Here is a 22,539-nt window from a genome sequence, read left to right on the forward strand (position 1 = left end):
CCCGGCGAGAATCACTGTTCAGACTATACCTGGATTCGTCTGTGAACATCACCTGCGACCACTGTTCCAATGACCATGTACTGTGTTCTTGACACCAGGCTTTACGGGCTCTCCTGTGACCAGGGTTCAGTGGAATGCACCTTGCAGGTCTCCGGGTGAATAAACCATGTCTTTTCAGTCGTCTGTAGACTGTGTGTCTGGAGACAACTGTTCCAGTGGCTGCGGTAAGGTCCCGAGCAAGGCTACCTGCAGTACTCCGTGGCCTTCTACAGGCACTGATGGTGATATTTCGGTCTTCTTGTGGTGTTGTACTCTGTGGACGTCACGTACTGTAGCGCGTGGACACGTTTCCTGTCTGATGGTATCGTTGCCATAATCTTGAGGTCACACTTTGTGGCACACGGTAGGCCCGTGCTACGACCTGCTGTGTTTGACCAGCCAACAGTCGCCCTAGTATTCTACCCCTCATAAAGTCATCAATATGTGTTCTTTGAGCCTTTTTCAACACACAGTCACCATTAGCAAGTCTGAAAATGTCTGCACACTTACTTACTGCACCGTAATCTGACAAGCACGAACACACCTCTGCCTATGTGGACTGCTGCCAGTGCCACCGAGCGACGACCGCAGGTCAAGTGCACTACATGGTCATACCGCGAGGTGATTTAAACCCGCAAACCGCCCACCAGATCGTTGTTTCACCATGTATCAGCATTATCCTTAATTTATGAGCATGAGTGTACATAGCCACACAGGCTGTACACTGTCTGATCAGACGTATCCGGATACCCCTACGAAATGCGGAGTTGACAGCTAGATGGCACGAGAGTCGGGCCCGACAATATGAGAGAAGGAGGGGAGTACTGCCTTGTCGGTAGAGAAGCGGCAGCAGAGTGGCTCGATCAGGAGAGCGCAACGGACTAGTCATTAGATGTCATCTGAGTAACAAATCCGTCAGGGACATTTGAGCCCTTTTAAATTTGCCTAAATCGAATGTTCGTGACGGACAGGGTGGTTGTAAAAAACAGCATAGAATCAGCGGAAGGAATCACTAGTGAGTTCCAAAACGCTGCCAGACGACCAACCAGCTAGCAAAGTTCCGGCCATAGTTAGTTAAAAAGAATAGGGAAAATCGAGCTGCTCCTCATAAGCTACACATTTCTATAGCCAACGCTAAGCGGCGTTTGAGGCGGTGTAAAGAGCGACGGCACTGGACACTGGATGGCTACAAACGAGTGATCTGGAGTGATGAATCGCACTACACACTGTGGTAAATCGATGGAAGAGTTTGGGTTTGGCGAATACCTGGAAACGTTACCTGGCGCCGTGTGTAATGCCAATAGTGAAGTACGGAGCAGGTGGTCTTACGGAAAGCCAAACTTTTCGTGGTTAGGGTGTGGTCCCCTTACGCGCTTAAAAAACGCTAAACGCTGTATTATATGAACTCATTTTATTGTAATATGTACTGAGCGCCGTGGAGTAGCAGTTCGGAGACGATGGCTGTAGCAGCATGACAAGGAACTGTGTCATAGAGCAGCATCTGTGAGGCAATATTTGTGGGCAATAACATTCCTGTAATGGACTGGTCTGTCTAGAGACTGAATGAAGCACCCTTAGGATGAGTTATCACGTCTACTTCGCTCCAGACCCCAGCCTCCAACATATCTACTTTTCTGGTTTCGGCACTAGAGGAAGAGTAGGCTGTCATTCCTCCACAGACATTCAGCGACCACTCTGAAAGTGGCCCCAGCAGAATGAAGGAGTCATAAAGCCGAACGGTGGATGCACCTCATGTCAGTATCCACTAAAAGGTGTCCAGATATTCTGATCCGGTAGTGTACTCCCACGGTTGCTACAACCCGGGTGCTTGCAGCAGGTAAAAACACAGCTAACAGTTTCAGTTGCACGCCCACACGGTTAGCCGAGCGGTCTAACGCACGGCTTTCCGGAGCGGGAAGGAGCGCCTGGTCCCCGACACGAATCCGCGCGGCGGACTTGTGTCGAGGTCCGGTGAGCCGGCCGGTCTGTAGATGGTTTCTAGGCGGTTTTCCATCTGCCTCGGCGAATGCGGACTGGTTCCCCTTATTCCGCCTCAGCTACACTATGTCGGCGGTTGCTGCGCAAACAAGTTCTCCGCGTACGCGTACACCACCATTACTCTACCACGCAAACATAGGGGTTACACTCGTCTGGTGTGAGACGTTCCCTGGGGGGTCCACAGGGTGCCGAACCACACAATAGCCCTGGGATCGGTGTGGGGCGGCTGAAGGGTGAAGTGGACTGCGGTAGTCGTTGTGGGGTTGTGGACCACTGCGGCTGCGGCGGGGACGGAACCTCTCCGTCGTTTCTAGGCCCCCGGTGAACACACAACATTTTCAGACAATACAATGACGGCAGCCTTATACGAAAGCCACGTCCCAGATCTGTTGTAGGTACTCCGTCACCCTCCCTTATGTGTGATCAAACATAGGAAGGAAACTGTCTCCCTGGATAATACAGAAAAAGAATGTCACGAGAAGGGCGGTATACTGTGTAATATTCTTGGCCAGTACGGATACATTTTTATGTCAGAATACAGCTAACAAACGCCACAAGTGCAGTAAAATCCATCAACTACTTACCTTTTGCTCGAGTGCATTATACAGGGTTCAAAAGCCATGAAATTCACAGTTTGCGCAATTACTCGGTTACTGGGTGTTAGCCGCGCATGATTAGCCGAGCGGTCTGAGGCGCTGCAGCCATGAACTGTGCGGCTGGTCCCGGTGGAGATTCGAGTCCTCCCTCGGGCATGGGTGTGTGTGTGTTTGTCCTTAGGATAATTTAGGTTAAGTAGTGTGTAAGCTTAGGGACTGATGACCTTAGCAGTTAAGTCCCATAAGATTTCACACACATTTGAACATTTTTGAACTGAATGTTATATCAATGAAGTAAAAGAACAAATGCTGCTTTTACACTCACCTTAACTTCCAAAAGCCGAAAACGAATGGAGGAAAACAATTTTTGCTGTCTACGTTACATGTTGAGGCCTGAGTCGATATTGCTAGTCCCGCCGTATAATGGTTTTCCGTTGGTCAGTTGTTTTACAAGAACGTCTTCTGGCAACCAGTCACAGGATGGCGGTATACCATAATTAAATATAGAAGATGGATATCTTTTTCGTCATTCCAATATTTCTTCTTCTTTGATGCACAAAAAGTCACTCTTTCCAAATCAGCCAACATTTTTGAAGCTTGTAGGAACGTCACAAACCAAGCACGTTTCAAGAACGGTAGAGTGTTTACATGGGGGCGAATATTGATTGTAGAAGAGGAAATCCAGCACGTAGAACCACTTTTCCAAAATTTATATGTAAATGTTTACTTAATTAACCAGGAGCGGTGTTGGGAAATCGGTTAACGAAAACCGGAATTGGGAGCCCTATGTAAACGTAGTAACTGTTACTTTAATTCACGTATATAAAAACAGCACAATCGTCATTTTATAAACCAGCAAGGCTAAAATGCTGCCAGACTAAAAGTAATAACGGTAGAAAATATACAGATGCCGATTTTATAGACACAAGTCTGGTTTTTACAAGAGGTCAACAACAAGTGTCATGGTAGTATGTAGTGGTTCTGTTTGACGACAGCGTCCTATACATCAGTCTTCAGTAGAAAAGCGTTCTGACTATTATTACGGTTCGCTGAAAACCATGTGTACATATAAATATGTAGTACCAAAATTTAAATGTCGCTCGTAGAATATCAATTCTTTAGGTTTGGTATGATTATATATAATTATTAGATTGTACTGAGCTTGCAAGATGACGATAAATATTTCACTGCAAAAGAAAAGAGCTACATTTCCCTTAAAACTTAATATAGTAAAAATAATTTGTTTATGTGAGTCACTCATTAGCTTTTTTTGCGTAAAGGTTGTTTTTCGCACTGAAATATTCCTGTGATAAATGTTCGTAATGTAGTCACTGTTTTAATTCGATGACGTTAATTACTTAATTGCTCATTCAAAAACAGCCTTCTAATACTACACGATTGCCTGTACCGAGGTACCGGCACAGTCTGCAATAGAGGAATCACTCTGCTGTGTTAGGTAATGCACAGGAAGCAATACCACCTATACATCACCACAAATTAGATATGTGTATGTTCTCCTGCTTTCCATAAACGTTTGAAAAATTTGGCGTGAACACAAAACTCAGAACTGGGCGTGCATTCTGGATTCATTCACACATCTCCATACGAGTATATGTACTCAGCGTATCTGGTATCAAATAAATCAGAAAGGCTGTGTCAGAACGATGTCCTCCGCAATGGAAATATACTTTGTTACGAAAAATGAGGTTATGACCCGAAGACGTCCCAGTCTGCAAGAGTCAGTCAGCTGTCGACCTTGAACACGCAGTCGATCTGACACGGGTGGAAGACGACGGATAGCTGGAATTATCTCTCGGTTCGCCAGAGTCCATAGAGAACAGCAGACGCTGGTGCTACCACTCACCATTAGCTGGGTCTACGTCGGCGCCGAACTGGCGCAGGGCCCCGGGCTCCAGGTCTGCAACAAAGAACAGTCACAACTTAACCACAGGCTACATTAGCGACTGACATTAATAAAATATATCCATGTTGTTTTCGTTGCAATATATCGCAAAAGCAGACGCAGATCATAAGAAGAATAATTTTAGCGCTACACTGACAATACTACTATTTTCTGAAATGTTTAAACATTTAGCAATTCTCATTTTTTGGTTTCAAAATAATTTATTTTTATATCGTATTACAAACTACAGCAGTTACCGGCAAACCTGTCAGATGTCGAAGTCTGCTTTAGTGTTTAGTACGCTTACGCGATTTTTCTTTTATGGAGATTGTTACGGAACATTCTTCCGCAGTAGTCATTGCGAAATAGGTTCTTAGATGCGTGAATGACTCAAGGGCTTTGTAAGTAATATAATCCAGTTCGTTTTCCTGGACGGCGAGTGTTCGTCAGAGACAGCGTAGTATACGGGGAAGTGTCCACTTCGAGTGACTGTAGAAGGATACAAGATTTCTATTTGGTGTGATGAATGACTACTGTCTCTAAAGATGGAAAAATTTAAGTCAGTGCAGATGAGTAGGAAAAGCAATCCTGTAATATTCGAACACAGTGCTAGCGGTGTGCTACCTGACATAGTCATGTCGGTTAAATATCCAGGCGTAACGTTGCAAAACTACATCTACTCGAACGAGCATGTAAGGTAGATTTCAGGGAAGGTGAATGATCGGTTTCGGTTTATTCGGATACTTCTGGGAAAACATAGCACTTCTACAAAGGAGACCGTGAGATCCTGTACATAACACTTGTACGACTCATTCTTGAGTACTGTTCGAGTTTTTGAGATCCCCCACTAAATCGGAGCCGGCCGGTGTGGCCGAGCGGTTCTAGGCGCTTCAGTCTGGATCCGCGTGACCGCTACGGTCGTAAGTTCGAATCCTGCCTCGGGCATGGATGTGTTAGTTAGGTTTAAGTAGTTCTACGTTCTAGGGGACTGATGACATTAGATGTTAGGTCCCATAGTGCTCAGAGCCATCTGAACCAACTAAATCGGATTAAAGGATGACAACAAAGCAATTCAGAGGTGCGCCTATATTTTCTCCACAGAATCGGCGAAGGAAGGAAGAAACGACAAGAGAACGGACAGGAAGATATGACATCGATTAAGATATCAAGGACTTGCTTGCTTGTTAGTAGACGGATCTGCAGAGTGTAAAATCTGCAAGTGAAGAAGAGATTGGAATACATCCAACACATAACTGCGGTCGCAGAGTGGAACTGATATTCTGAGATGAAGAGGCAGGCACAACAGAGGAATTGGTGGCAGGTTGCATCAAGTCCATCGGAAGACGGATGACTCAGAAAAAAATGAAGTTCAATCAACATCCGCGTGTTACATAAATGCTCCGTGAACTCAACTGGGAATCCCTGGAGGGAAGAAAACGTCCTTCTTGCGAAACACTAAAGAGAAAATTTAGAGAACCGGCATTTGGGATAGACTCCAGGATGATACTAATGCCACCAGCATACATCTCGCACAACGACCGCGAAAACAAGATTAGAGAAATCGGGCTCGTACTGAAGCATACAGACAGTCGTTTTTCACTCGCTCCATTTGTGAGTGGGAGAGGAAGTGGAATGTCCAGCAGTAATACCATATGGTAGCTTGCACAGTATGTATGTAGGTGTCGAGATCGAGAAATATATTGATGGTTGCAATACAGCGACCGTTTTTTATAACTCAATACGGATATTGTTTGGATATGCCCGAAACAGAAAGAAAACACATAGTTTCATAGTGTCCAAAACTTTTAATTAGAAAATTTCTGGCAGATTAAAACTGTGTGCCGGACCGGGACTCAAATCTGCGACCTCTGCCTTTCGAAACCCAGTGCTCTACCGACTGAGCTATTCAAGCACGACTCGCGACCAGCAAGCACATCTTGTATTAGAATTACAGAGACAGTTACAACATAAATACAGTTTTTCAAAAATCCCAAGGCTGCGTTGTCGTGGCTACAGCGGTACCAACGTATACCAGATATACTAGAATTAATGCACGACACTCTATAGGACATCTTCGGATTCAGATATGGAAGAGTGAAGATATCACTGGACGACTGTCTGTAATAAATTCCATACGTAAGGTACCTAATTCAGGTACCTAGGAGAAATCATGCAACCCATGGTAACCGGAGTGACATTACTAACTCAAGACACAGAAAAGCAAGACAGTAAAAATCTAAGAAAAAATTCAATGAGTAAATGTGAGATTTGGAAGAAAAGAAAATTTCATACATTACAGCAGCACATTAAGCAAGTCTGTGACATTTTTAGGAGGAGAAAATTGAAATTTTGCAGTCACATTCTAATAATGATTGATGATACGCTGACCAAAAATTTGTCATCCCATTGAAAGTTAAGAACAACTGACTAATTGAAACTGAAAGAGATTCAGGTAATCAGAATACTTGTCAAGAATCATAACTATTTAATTACAAAGGGCCTTCGAAAAGTTTTGCGCAGTCGTCTCTAATTTTTATATTTTTTCAAGAAGAGAATGACATTTTTTGTGAACATACTTGGAAAATTTAGCTATAAGTTGGTATATGAAAGTATTTTCTTTTATTTACAGGTGAGCCATAATGGACCGTGAAGTAGATGTTGGGTTGCGGCAACGATCGGTGATGGAGTTCCTCTTGAAGACAGGCGATGATCTGCCACATCGATTCACAGGAAGTTATACGAATGTTTCCATTTACCTGGATGTAATGTATGCGGAACCTCAACTAATCGATACAGTAGCTGAGTAGCTCGTCAGTTGGTCTCATGAGGCTGGGTGCATCCCAAAACCAGTCCTCCCACCAAGGAAAAATCTCTGGCAGTACCTGGAATCGAACCCGAGTCCTCAACATGGTAGTCTACAGCGCTGACAACTCAGCAAATTTTTTTAAAGTTTGCATTATCAATTGCTTGTGCTCTATGATAACAAATCCATGGTTTGTTTCCCGCTAAAATTATTTTTTATCCTCTCAATACTTAAGTTCATGCTGGAGACGACATAAGACTACCTTAGATGACTTCACTTTGATAGTGATGAAGCGGTGCAAGCAGAAGTGAGGTTGTGGCTTCCACAACAAAGCCAAATTATGATACTTGACTAAAAAAGGAACAGTTGACAGGACACGTCCTGAAGCATGAAAAAATCGTCAGCTGGTAATAGAAGGAAGTATGGTGGGGGTATCAAAAATTGTATAGTTAGAGCAAGAGATGAATATAGTCATCATATTCTCGTTGAGAGAAATAAGATCGCCGCCGGGGTGACTATTGAGAAATAAATATCTAGCCCAGAAAACAAAGGTGTAGAATTTTAATAACTTTTTTAATTTAAAACGCTTTAAGAGATTTCGCATAAAATATTTGGAGGCACTACTTTTTAGCATGCCCTCGTATTATGTGAAAGTAAAAATTTTATTCCATTAGTTTAACCACTAACAAATGCTATACGCTTTAATTTTTCAACCGTTATCTGACCATGAGAATTATCAATACTAAAGACAGTACAGTTTGTATTATCTCTATTCACATGTACCAAGCGGGCAATAGTCAGCGTCTAGATTCGTATTCGGGATGACGGCGATTCAAATTAACTACCAGCACTCAGAATTAACTTTTCCGTGGTTTCTGTAGATCGCTTAAGGCAAATGTCGCAATGGTTCCTTTGAAAAGGACACCTCAACTTTCCGCAGACCCAGCTTGTGTTGCGTCCCTTACGACCTCGTCATCGACGGGACGTTTACGTTAATAACCCTGATTTTCCGTCCACTCAAAATGCATAAATGTCACCCTGTCTTCTGTAAACGTAAACTCCGTCCACAGACCCTAGAAGGCCCATCTCTACTGACCGACCGCCGTGTCATCCTTTGCTAACGGCGTCACTGAATGCGGTATGGAGGGGCGTGGCGCCAGCACACCGCTCTGCCGGCCCTTGCCTCTTTTAGTCCTTTGTCTGGCGGTACCGGTAATCGAACCCGTGTCCTCCACTTGGCAGTCAGTCGCGCTGACCACTCAGCTACGGAAATGGACCAGTGTCTTTTGTGTCCCTCCTAAATAAGAAATGACTGGTAGGGTGTGTGCTGCATCGACAGGTCGCTGGTCAGCCTTAGCTTGGTTTTCAGACAGTGGGCTGGATACGAGTCTCTATCGTAGTTACACTTTACGAAAACAGCAGAAATATCGAAAGAATAGCCCATTTTAAAACACTATTATGTAAGTGAACATCAACGAAAGTGAAACAAAGGTAATGGAAAATAGTCGGATTAGATCAAGTGATACTTAATGAAGTAGGACGTGAAAGACAAAGTAGTAGATGACTTTGGTATTTATGGAGCAAAATAGCAAATAACGGCCGAAGTAGGCAGGACATGAAGTGTAGACCGACTACAGCACGAAAAGAGGAATTTGTTAATATCTGACATGAATTTAAGTGATAAGAAGTCTTTGCTGAAGGTGCTTGTATGGAGTGTAGCTATGTACGGAAGTGAAATATGGACGATAAACAGGTTAGACAAGAAGACAACAGAAGCTTTTTAAATGTGCTGCTACAGAAGAATTATGATTAAATGGGAAGATCGACAATTAATGATGATGTGCTGAATCTTATTGGTGAAAAGGAAAACTATGGTACAACTTGACTAAAATAGGAACAGTTGATAGACACGCCCTGAAGCATTAAAAAATCATCAGTTGGTCATAGGAGGAAGTATGGAGGGTGAGGAGGGGGAGGAGTAAAAATGGTATAGGCAGAGCAAGGGATGAATACATTCATCAGGTTCAAACGGGTATAGGGTGCAATGGCTAAGTGGAGGTCAAGGGGTTGGCACTAGATAGGGAAATGTGCAGAGCTGCGTCGAAGCTGTCTGTCAACTGAAGACCACGACAACACCAACACAGATAGACCGCACACTCACATATCCATCTGTAGCTTTAGTCGTCCTGTTTAGAGAAAACGCACACAAGATGGGACACATACAAGAAATGTTAACTTGTAATTACTTTGCTAATACTAAGCACAGTGTTTATGGCATACAGCATGTTCTCGTAAATCTTGAAGGGAGCCATAATTTGCGCTCATATTACTAACAGGTCGACTAGCAACGTCAAAAATCCAAAATGTTTATTCCAAAAGTCCAAAATGTTTATTCAGCTTCTCTGTTACGAATAATAAGTCACTCCATCCAAGAAAAAATAAAATTATTTGGTCATTATGCACAGGGCTGTTCATAAGTACCTCCAGGTTCTCAGAAGAATACTGCATAAAAGTACAAGACATATGAGAAAGTGACAGATATCAGTGGACAGAGCTTCTCTGCAAGATTTTAGCTCACTTTACAAGAGTCGAGGGGCATGAAAGGGAAGCAGTGGTTGGGAAGAGAGTGAGACAGGGTTGTAGCCTCTCCCCAATGTTATTCAATCTGTATATTGAGCAAGCAGTAAATGAAACAAAAGAAAAATTCGGAGTAGGTATTAAAATCCATGGAGAAGAAATAAAAACTTTCAGGTTCGCCGATGACATTGTAATTCTGTCAGAGACAGCAAAGGACTTGGAAGAGCAGTTGAACGGAATGGACAGTGTCTTGAAAGGAGAGTATAAGATGAACATCAACAAAAGCAAAACGAGGATAATCGACTGTAGTCGAATCAAATCGGGCGATGCTGCGGGAATTAGATTAGGAAATGAGACACTCAAAGCAGTAAAGGAGTTTTGCTACTTGGGGAGCAAAATAACTGATGATGGTTGAAGTAGAGAAGATATAAAGCGTAGACTGGCAATTGCAAGGAAAGAGTTTCTGAAGAAGAGAAATTTGTTAACATCGAGTATAGATTTAAATGTCAGGAAGTCATTTCTGAAAGTATTTGTGTGGAGTGTAGCCATGTATGGAAGTGAAACGTGGACGATAAATAGCTTAGACAACAAGAGAATAGAAGCTTTTGAAATGTGGTGCTACAGAAGAATGCTGAAGATCAGATGGGTAGATCACATAACTAATGGGGATGTATTGAATAGAATTGGGGAGAAGAGGAGCTTGTGGCACAACTTGACTAGAAGAAGGGATCGGTTGGTAGGACATGTTCTGAGACATCGAGGGATCACCAATTTAGTACTGGAGGGCAGTGTGGAGGGTACAAATCGTAGAAGGAGACCAAGAGATGAATACACTAAGCAGATTCAGAAGGATGTAGGTTGCAGTAGGTACTGGGAGATGAAGAAACTTGCACAGGATAGAGTAGCATGGAGAGCTGCACCAAACCAGTCTTAGGACTAAAGACCACAACAACAACAAACAAGTGCTCAGTATGGGCAACGTTTGTATGCGGCAAACGTCAATACGTTCGTGCAGTTCATTGAAGTCGCCCGGAACGGCGCAACGACAGCATCCCGCGATTAAAAGTATGTTCATTGTACAGGTGCGAACTAATCTGGTGCGACGACATGGAGCAGAACATTTGCCTACTAGTTCTAACACGCTTGCCTCCTAGTGTTGCGCTCTGCAACTACGTCGCTGTACAAATGACGAATCGAAGCTTGAACAGATGCTCTATCCACCGATATGTCTCATTTTTCTGCATGTATTGCAGCTTTCGCGCATTCTTCTTTTGAAATCCTGAAAGTACTTATGAATAAACCTGACCTTAGGTCGTGTATATACAGGAACTGACTAAATTGTCAGCGCGTTTTTAGTCGCCTGGTAAGTGGGAAGAGTAAGATAACCAGTGGTGCAGGTTTTTACCAGCGCTCGAGTTACAGGCAAGGAGAATCGGCAGAATCGACAGTTGCCTACTCTTGCAGGCACTGACTTGGATAGGCTGTCTCCGATCTGCTTATAAATTATTGAAGGCCACGTTAACCCCTTAATGCCTGAGTAAATTTCCTGATGAAAGATAAAAATCAAAAATCGCGGTGCCTTAGAGGTACCCGAAACACTCGGTACAATGCAGCATCTGTCAGAAGCGTTGATAGGTTGAAGCAGAATCAACACTTACTGACACTGGTGCTCTAAAACAGTTGATCTTACAATTATTAGAAGAGCATTGGAATGATGTGAATTCACGACATTTGGCATTAAGGGGATAAAAAGTAATAATGCGTAGTATTATCAACTTATAATTTTTAAACCTGCTACATAGGACAAAGTTTTCCAACACACTCGATAGAACTATGGCACACAGTAAAGCGTTGCGACACGTGCAAGCAGAAATCCCAACACAGTGGCAACTGTCGCAAGAGAATGAGTATACAGGTGTATCTGAACGTGTTAAATGTGAAATCACGCGTGACAACTTAACAGAAAGTTGTTGGAACACGACACGGAAACTTGCTATAAGGGCATTATTTTCGAATTTATAATTAATGAAGTGCCGTAAACACAGCACTAAGTGAGGTAGATTGTCACTAACCCGTAACTCAGACGAATAGCTGTTAAACGCTAGGAGCATGCTGGTTGTCTTAAAGTTCCGCTGAGCGGCCAACGTCGTTTTCTTGCTAGTATACGTCAACAAATGATTTGTTCAGGAGCCCTCCTCATACCCCGGTGACCTCAGTATGGCTGCTATGGAAAAAACAGCGGCTAAGGCAGTCCTGAACACCAGTACCTGTGCTACCTTGTGGTCGCCTTGTCAAGGGGGACCGAAGTAAGTAACAGTGCATTGGGTGGAGTAAAACGGTAGCAACAGACTGTGGCACAACAGATGTGACCTTTCGAACAGATTGCTTTGTTCCTCTTACCCTATTTTTTTAAATTGAAAGTATACCTACTGTTTTAATTTCTTAAGGCTTATTCTGTCGTCCACTGCTACCCTGAAACTAATCCTGAACACGCCCTTCTATGTACTGGTGGTGACAAACTTACTTTAGCAGTTCGTTTCGCCTGTCGTGCAACTACAGTTTTGGGTGATCAGTCACCAGCTTATCGGTTCCAGCCACCGTTGATGACCCTAAGGTCATTTAGACCTTTTGCGTTCAGTTTAAAATTACTAATCTTGCACGCTACTGGCCGGCCGGAGTGACCGAGCGGTTCTAGGCGCTACAGTCTGGAACCGCGCGACCGCTACAGTCGCAGGTTGGAATCCTGCCTCGGGCATGGATGTGTGTGATGTCCTTAGGTTAGTTAGGTTTAAGTAGTTCTAAGTTATAGGGGGCTGATGACCTCAGCAGTTAAGTCCCATAGTGCTCAGAGCTATTGGAGCCATTTTTGGCACGCTACTTATTTTTTTTTTTTCAGATCTGATGATGGCTGCAAAGCCTAAACTGCAAACTGTCTAAACAGATTAAACTGTGACCAAGACTTTGTATCTGAAGTATCCTGACACTTGCAATACTGGAGCTGTGTATTTCCACAAAAAACTCAGGCATTACATTGTCTTATAGAGGGTGAAGGAAAACAACATGATGATAAGGTCGAGGCACGGTAGGGGACGTCGAATAGAGGATATTTTTCCACATATGTTATGGAACTATTGCCGTAAAGCAACAGGCGGTCAGTGAAAAATCAACACCAGTGAGCAGCTGGTAGCAGCAATTTTTAGGCCGCCTCGTTCTTTCGCAACATGCCAGTTATTTCTTCGACGCAGGACGGAGACATGGGAGCAGGAATGTCAAGAAATTGCTGTAAAAAGGTATTTAAGAAATAACATTTTTGTTTAATAATTAAATCCTGTTCTCTTTTCTCCATTGTTTTAGGTCAGCAGATCAACAAATTTGAAATGTTACAATAAAAGTTCAGTCATGCCCTCTGTAAATCAGAAAAAACGTAAAACTTGTGACCTTTAGAGTTGATCATTAAGAATATTGTACCCGGTTATATTACTGCACTGCTGTTCCTATAGCGCAGCTTATTACCTTTACAAATTAATACCATTCGTTTAGCGTAGATGTTTTAATAGTCAAGCTTTACCCAGCAAACATCATAGAAAATGCGCGTGTAACGTAACCAACCATGGACAGAAATTTAAAGTTTGCCTAGCTTTGATTGTTCAGCTGAAAACACTATATTCAGCTAGTTTAATTCCTAACTATGCTCTTTAGCATAACAACTATTAGCAGGGGCAAATTAATTTAAATGCAAACACTTCTACGCGCTCGTCGTTGACAGGCTGTAGTTTTATGGGCGTAGCTCCACTACAGGGAATTTCCTGTCCTGTGATTACCTGGAAAATTTTGTTCGGTTCGGCTTCCCCTAGCCTGCTCTGACCTTATTAGCAGGCTGATTACCTCCACATACGAGAAAATCCATTGTTAGTGAACCCTGAATGTAAATAAACTTAACATATAGTGCACAAAAAGACGTAGAAATACTCTGGTATCTAATTTGTAGTGACACGGTAAATCCTAGACGTCAATACACAGATACTACATGCAGTTATACATAGCGTATTTTTCCTTCCATCTAACAAATTTTAAATAAGTTAAATACACTGGTGTGCAAATCATAAGAGCGAAAGTACTTTTCACATGATATGTCCTGCCATGAATCACAGTTCGATGAATTTTTGACCCCTCACAGAAATAACTGCTATAGTATAGTACAGAAGGAAACTAAAACAAATACGCAATTAGACGAACAGTACTGGCACTTTTATTCAAAGACATTAATTACACAGCAGTCACCGCCATTTATAGAGGTATCCCGGATATTATAAACGGCGGGACATGGTTCTTAATTGGATGTGTGACCGCCAGGCACGGCAAAGGCAAGAAAAGCGTTTCTAAAGAAGAGAAATTTGCTAACATCGAATATAGATTTAAATGTTATGACATATTTTCTGAAGATATTTGTGTGGAGTGAAATAAGGGTATAAACAGTTTAGATAAGAATGGAATGGAAGTTTTTGAAATCTACATCTACATGTGGTACTACAGGAAAATGCTGAAGATTGGATGGGTAGATCGCGTAACTAATGAGAAGGTATTGAATATAATTTGGTAGAAACGAAATCTGTGGCACAGCCTGACTAAAAGAAGGAATCGGTTGATATGAGAAATTCTGAGACAGCAAGAGATCACCAATTTAGTACTGCAGGGAAGGTGGAGGATAAAAATCGTAGAGGGAGACCAAGAGATGAATACACTACGCAGATTCAGAAGGATGTAGGTTGCAGTAGTTACTCGGAAATGAAGAGAGAAGTGTGTGTGTGTGTTTGGGGTGGGGGCAGGGGGGGGAGGGGTGCGGTAAGAATCGTAGAGATACACGAAGAGTTGAGTACAGTAAACAGATTCAGAAGGATGCATGTTGCAGAGATGAAGAGGGTTGCACGGGATATAATATCTGTATCAAACCTGTCTTCGCTTGAAGACCACAACAATAACAACAACAACAACAGCCCAGATTAAATAACAATCTTGCGTGTCAAAAATAATTTGCTCTTTTCTACGAATATGCCACGGTTTTCGAGTATGTTGTCAGGCAGGAACCTAATAGCACAGCAATGGTATTTACGTCAAAGTGTATTTCAAGTACCAATATGAAGCAAGACCACAACTCAGATTTTTTTACGAAGCGAAATAAATGAAGAAGCACAATGTCATTCGCTACATGCTTTTGACTGTTGATTAACTGTCTTCGCTTCCCGTGATTCACCACGCCATTACCAACATCTGCACGTCATTAAGAGAACCGCCGACATCGTAAGTGCACTTCTACTTATTATGAAAAGACAGTATAACGAGCTCGCTTTCCTTTATTCGATAACCCATCACAATAAATCGCTATTAACTATAGCACTTAAAGTCGTATAAAGTCTCTCACGAAAATATTTTAGCCACTGCACTGACATAGATTTCATTAGCTGCACGGTACATTTTACTACAGTGTTGCTTATGAATCATCAAAACTATGGACCGCGTGCATGTGCGTATGCGTGTAGTATTTTTATTAGTAGTACTACCACTATTATTCGCATGTGATTATGTTTTTCATGTCGTTATGCTTTGTGGTAGGAAGATATATCATGGATATTGCCTTCGTCAACCTTCCATTTATCATGTTAATAAGAATCACGTTGATTTCTGTTTTAGAACTCCGATTTCAAAATTCTAAAAGCAAGTAAAAGTAAGATTGAAGAACTGTATGTGCATGCAGCAGTTTCGTTGTTTACATCTACATCTACATTTATACTCTGCAAGCCACCCAACGGTGTGTGGCGGAGGGCACTTTACGTGCCACTCTCATTACCTCCCTTTCCTGTTCCAGTCGCGTATGGTTCGCGGGAAGAACGACTGTCTGAAAGCCTCCGTGCGCGCTCTAATCTCTCTAATTTTACATTCGTGATCTCCTCGGGAGGTATAAGTAGGGGGAAGCAATATATTCGATACCTCATCCAGAAACGCACCCTCTCGAAACCCGGCGAGCAAGCTACACCGCGATGCAGAGCGCCTCTCTTGCATAGTCTGCCACTTGAGTTTGCTAAACATTTCCGTAACGCTATCACGGTTACCAAATAACCCTGTGACGAAACGCGCCGCTCTTCTTTGGATCTTCTCTATCTCCTCCGTCAACTCGATCTGGTACGGATCCCACACTGATGAGCAATACTCAAGTATAGGTCGAACGAGTGTTTTGTAAGCCACCTCCTTTGTTGATGGACTACATTTTCTAAGGACTCTCCCAATGAATCTCAACCTGGTACCCGTTTTACCAACAATTAATTTTATATGATCGTTCCACTTCAAATCGTTCCGCACGCATACTCCCAGATATTTTACAGAAGTAACTGCTACCAGTGTTTGTTCCGCTATCATATAATCATACAATAAAGGATCCTTCTTTCTATGTATTCGCAATATATTACATTTGTCTATGTTAAGGGTCAGTTGCCACTCCCTGCACCAAGTGCCTATCCGCTGGAGATCTTCCTGCATTTCGCTACAATTTTCTAATGCTGCAACTTCTCTGTATACTACAGCATCATCCGCGAAAACCCGCATGGGACTTCCGACACTATCTACTAGGTCATTCATATATATTGTGAAAAGCAATGGTCCCATAACACTCCCCTGTGGCACGCCAGAGGTTACTTTAACGTCTGTAGACGTCTCTCCATTGATAACAACATGCTGTGTTCTGTTTGCTAAAAACTCTTCAATCCAGCCACACAGCTGGTCTGATATTCCGTAGGCTCTTACTTTGTTTATCAGGCGACAGTGCGGAACTGTATCGAACGCCTTCCGGTAACACGGTTGTAACACGGCATTGAATAATTCGATGCACTCATGGCCACGTCTCAACATTTGACTAAGCAGAATAAGTGATTAGCTAATACCTATGACCGCGTTACAAATTACTCTGTTGGCGACAAATCACTGGAAACAAAAACTACCGTAAAGTAGCTAGGAGTAACGATTAAATAGCTGATGATAACGGTGCGCACGACCTAAAGTTGTAACAGTGTAAAACAAATTGTAGGAAAAACAAGTCCAGGTTGATATTCACTGAGAGAATCGCAGGATACTGTAATTCATCCAACAAAGAAGTGGTTCACAAAACACTTGTTCGGCCGATTCTTGAGTGCATATCTTCAGTCTGAGACCTTAACCAAGTAAGATTAGTAGAAGAGACAGAGAAGATCGAATGCATGGCGGCACGTTTCGTCACGGGATCACTTAGTCAACTTGAGAACGTTACGGAGATGATCAACAAACATCAGTGGCAGGCAACTCAAGAGAGGCGATGTAGGCCACGGAGAGGTTTAAGCACGAATTTCGAGAGTAAACACAGGCAAAGTATTACTCCCTCCCGCAGACGTCTCACGAAATGATCACAACGTGAAAATCAAAGATATTACAGCTAATTCAGAGGTTTACCAGCAACGTCGTTCTTTCAATGCGCCAATCGCGAAAGAAAGCGGGGTCGGGAAAAGATAGTGCTTTCATAAGTACCCTCCACAACACACCGTAAGCTGGCTTTCGGAATGTAGATATAGATGTGGAGAGCAAATGTAGTCAGAATCACTCCACTTCGTCAACTGATGTGTATCCCTGATGCAATACTGCAAGTGGCCCACCAAATGTCTAAAACCGATTGTTTGGTTACTGACCATTCCAAATAGTAATTTTGCCAGAAGTTTCTTAATAAATGCATCTGTTAGTCATTTCATCTCCATTTAATGACAGAAGTGCTGACGGCTGCCAGGACACGTAGGTCTTACCCATAATTCCACGGGCAGCTGCAGGGAGAGAAACGTCAGCCCACTAGCTGCTTGCTCACCTGCCATAATGAAGACAGACGAGACTCACCAACAAGCCGTAGTGGGTGCGGCCCGCTAGTGCGCGGAAGCTGCATTAGCTGCGACTGTGGACCCGGGGCTATGCGGCGAGAGAGGTGTTTTATGCTCGATTTCACAGCAGCGCCTGCCTTTATGTGGAATTCTGGAAGGCGCTTTCATATTGTCGCTCGCTGCGGGCTCTGAAAGGTGCAAGTAAATAGCTTCCATTCTCGCTCACCACAGCGCACTTTTTCCCGCCCCTCTAGAGAATAGGGAGCATAAACACTGAAGGAGACATTATGCTGGATAATCCGTCTTCTTTATGGCAAAATATGAGGCCGCAGGTTGCCACCTGTTTGTTCATCTACATCTGCATCTATACTCTGCAAACCCCTGTGAAGCGCATGGCATAAGGTACGTCCCCTTGTTTCAATTATAAGAACTTTCTCTCGTTCCATTCACGTATGGATCACGGCAAAAATGACTGTTTAAATACTTCTGTGAGTGCTGCAGTTAGTCTGATCTTGTCTTCGCGATCTCTATGGAAGCCATAAGTAGAGAGTTGTAACATATTCTTAGATTCATTACTTGATGCAATTTCAACATTTTGTAGATGGAAAAACGAACAAGCCTTTTATTTCGCGAAGAGTTTATTACAAAATTGTCACAGTTTCAGACATGTATTTTGGCAACTAATTTCGAACCGAATGGTTCATTCTCAAGCCAGACCCGCTGAGGTTGCGTTGGGAGTGCTTGATCTTAATGACAGTCATCTAAAATTAGCAATACATGCATTACACAGTGACGGTGGATAAATGTCACAATATACTTACACATATGCTCACTATACATGTCAGAATCAGAGCATATTTTGTGTATGCTGTTGTGGTCTTCTGTCCGATGACTGATTTGATGCATCTGTCCTTGCTTCCCTATCCTTTGTAAGCCTCTTCATCTCCAATAACTACTGCAACCTACGCCCTACTGAATCTGATTACCGTGTTCATCTCTTGGCTTCCCTCTACAATTTTTACCCTCTACAGTTACCTCCAGTACTGCCGGCCGGAGTGGTCGTGCGGTTCTAGGCGCTACAGTCTGGAACCGAGCGACCGCTACGGTCGCAGGTTCGAATCCTGCCTCGGGCATGGATGTGTGTGATGTCCTTAGGTTAGTTAGGTTTAAGTAGTTCTAAGTTCTAGGCGACTGATGACCTCAGAAGTTAAGTCGCATAGTGCTCAGAGCCATTTGAACCATTTGAACCTCTAGTACTGAACTGGTGATCCCCTAGTGTCTCAGAATGCATCCTACCAAGCAATCCTTCTTCTAGTCAGGCTGTGCCACAGATCGCTTTTCTCCTCAATTCTATTCAGTACCTCCTCATTAGTTACATGATCTATCCGTCTAAACTTCAGCATTTTTTTCTAGAATTACATTTCAAAACCTTCTGTTCTCTTCTTGTCTAAACTGTTTAAGATCCATGTTTCACTTCCATACATGGCTTCTCCTTACAAATACTTCCATAAAATACTACCTAACACTTAAATCTATGCTCGATATTAAAAAATTTCTTTTCTTCAGGAACGGTTTGCCATTGACAGTTTACATTTTATATCTTCTCTACTACGGCCATCATGAGTTGCACTGCTGCCGAAATAAAAAGATCATCAACTACTTCAACAACTTCTCGATTTCTCCTCTAATTTCCTCAGCAGCACCTGATTTAATTCGACCACATTCCATTATTCTTGTTTTGGTTTTGTTGATGTTCATCTTATATCCTCCTTTTAAGACACTTTTAAACTGCTCTTCCAAGTCCTTTGCTGCCTCTGACAGAATTACAATGTCATCGGCAAACCTCAAAATCTTTATTCCTCGTCCCTGAGCTTTAATTCTTACTCCAAATTTTCTTTTGTTTCCTTTACTGCTTGCTCAATGCACAGATTGAATATTTCTCACTCCCTTCTCAACCACTGCTTCCCCTTCACGGCCTCCGACTCTTGCAGCTGCCGTCAGGTTACCGTAGAAGTCGTAAATAACCTTTCGCTCCAAGCGTTTTACCCCTATTACCTTCAGTATTTCAACGAGAGTATTTCAGTCAATTATGAGCTTATGTATAGTGACATTTATCTAATGTCACTGTGTGATGCATGTATCGCCAATTTTAGACAGCTGTCATTAAAATTAGGCGCTTTCATTGCAGCCTCCGTACGTCTAGCTTGAGAATGAACCAGTCGGTTCGAAACTAGTCGCCAAAATATATGTACTGCGACTGTGACAGATCTGTAATAGTTTTCATTTAGTGTTCGTTCTAGAGATTTTCTAATTATCTTTTCACGGAATAATTTTCGCCTTTCTGTAAGTGACTCCCAGTTCAGTTCTTTCAGCATCTTCGTGACACGTTGCCATGGTTCGAACAAACCTATGACCATTCGTACTGCCTCTCTTTGTGTTAGTTCAATACCCCTCTTATTCCTATTTGGTGTGGATTCGATACACTTGAGCAATATTCTTCGACCGGTCGCCCGAGTGTTTTGTATGTAGTTTCCTTTGTAAAATGTTCGCATTAGCCAAGTATTCTACCGATGAATCGCAGTCCGTCACCTGCTTTACGTACGTCTGAGACTATGTGATCGTTCCATTTCACATCCCCACGGTTTGTTACATAAAGATGTCTGTAAGAGTTGACCGATTGCAGTTGCGACTCGCTGATATTATAGTCATGCATACCACGTTTTTTCGTTTTATGGGGTGTACAACTTTACACATATGAACATTTAAGGCTTATGAAAGATTACAGCGATAGCTCTGCTGGCGTCGAAAACTGATCAATGCAATATGACACGCAAATATGGAAGAACGGGGAGGTCAATTAAATACCACGAAGTGTATCAAGTGCTTAAAACGTTATACTAGCAAATCATAAATGCGATATTCAGATATACATTCTCGGAAATGGGAAATGTTACTCTATGGACTTTTTGACCGAGCTGTACCAAACCAATACTTCTGTATTTCCATGCCTATGGGATATCTTGATTAAATGTCATGGTTATTGCGCTTATGGGCTTATTTTCAGTACCTAAAATTCATTCCTACAAATGAAGAATGGTGTAAGTACATGATGGCTATTGGGTGTTTCTTACCATACTGGAACTCTTCAGGAAGAGATCGCAACGCAGAATTCCCGGAAGACGAGCAGCTGCAGTTTATTGCAATTTATCGATCGTTGAAAAAGATTGAACCTTTGGCTTGATCGACAGATAACACGGACCGTTGTTTGTAGTTACATTTACATCTACGTGATTACTCTGCTATTCACAATAAAGTGCCTAGCAGAGGGTTCAATGAACCACCTTCAAGCTGTCCCCCTACCGTTCCACTTTCGAACGGCACGCAGGAAAAACGAGCACTTAAATTTTTCTGTGCGAGCCCTGATTTCTCTTATTTTATCGTGATGATAATTTCTCCCTATGATGGTTGGTGCCAACAGAATGTTTTCGCAATCGGAGGAGAAAACTGGTGATTGAAATTTCATGAGAAGATCCTGTCGCAACGAAAAACGCCTTTGTTTTAATGACTGCCACTCCAATTCACGTATCATGTCTGCGACACTATCTACCCTATTTCGCGATAATGCAAAACGAGTTGCTCTTCTTTGTACTTTTTCGATGTCATCCGTCAGTCCCACCTGATGCGTATCCCACACCGCACAGCAATACTCCAGAATAGGACGGACAGGCGTGGTGTAAGCAATCTCTTTAGTAGACCTGTTGCACCTTCGAAGGGTTCTGCCAGTGAATCGCAGTCTTTGGTTTGCTCCACCCACAATACTACCTCTGTGATCGTTCCAATTTAGGTTATTGGTAGCTGTAATCCATAAGTATTTAGCTGAATTTACAGTCTTCAGAACTGTGTGACTTATCGCGTAATCGAAATTTAGCTGATTTCTTTTAGTACTCACGTGAATAACTTCACACTTTTCCTTATTCAGGGTAAATTGCCACTTTTCGCACCATACAGATATCTTATCTAAATAATTTTGCAAGTCGTTTTCATCATCTGATGACTTTACAAGACGGTAAATGGCAGCATCATCTGCAAACAATCTAAGACGGCTACTCAGATTGTCTCCTATATAGATCAGGAACAATAGAGGGCCTATAACACTTCCTTGGGGAACGCCGGATATTACTTCAGTTTTACTCGATGATTTTCCGTCTATTACTAGAACAGTGACCTTTCTGACAGGAAATCACGAATCCAGTCTCACAACTGAGGCGATATTCCGTAGGAACGCGGTTTGGTTAGAAGGCGCTTGTGAGGAACGGTGTCGAAAGCCTTCTGGAAATCTAAAAATATGTAATCAATTTGACATCCCCTGACGATAGCACTTATTACTTCATGAGTATAAAGGGCTAGTTGTGTTTCAAAAAAAATGTTCAAATGGCTCTGAGCACTATGGAACTTAACATCTGAGGTCATTAGTCCCCTAGAACTCAGAACTACTTAAACCTAACTAACCTAAGGACATCACACATATCCATGCCCGAGGCAGGATTCGAACCTGCGACCGTAGCGATCGCGCGGGTCCAAACTGAAGCGCCTAGAACCGCTCGGTCACAACGGCCGGCAGTTGTGTTTCACAAGAACGATATTTTCTGAAACCGTGCTGACTATGTGTCAATAAACCGTTTTCTTCGAGGTACTTCATAATGTTCGAATACAGTATATGTTCCAAAACCCTGCTGC

At 42.6% G+C, this 22,539-nt stretch overlaps 1 protein-coding gene across 3 annotated transcripts in view; it reads right to left on the reverse strand.

Moving 5' to 3' along the window:
- Nucleotides 1-22,539, reverse strand: part of LOC124794790 (neural proliferation differentiation and control protein 1) — a 1,027,601-nt gene that overhangs the window by 681,234 nt on the left and 323,828 nt on the right. For all 3 annotated transcript variants that reach the window (XM_047258441.1, XM_047258442.1, XM_047258440.1), the window contains exon 2: nt 4,498-4,551. In XM_047258441.1, coding sequence (XP_047114397.1) covers nt 4,498-4,551 — 54 coding nt within the window. The remainder of the gene's footprint in view (nt 1-4,497; nt 4,552-22,539) is intronic.

Source organism: Schistocerca piceifrons, chromosome 4, assembly GCF_021461385.2.
Source record: "Schistocerca piceifrons isolate TAMUIC-IGC-003096 chromosome 4, iqSchPice1.1, whole genome shotgun sequence".
Classification (NCBI taxonomy): Eukaryota; Metazoa; Arthropoda; class Insecta; order Orthoptera; family Acrididae; genus Schistocerca; species Schistocerca piceifrons.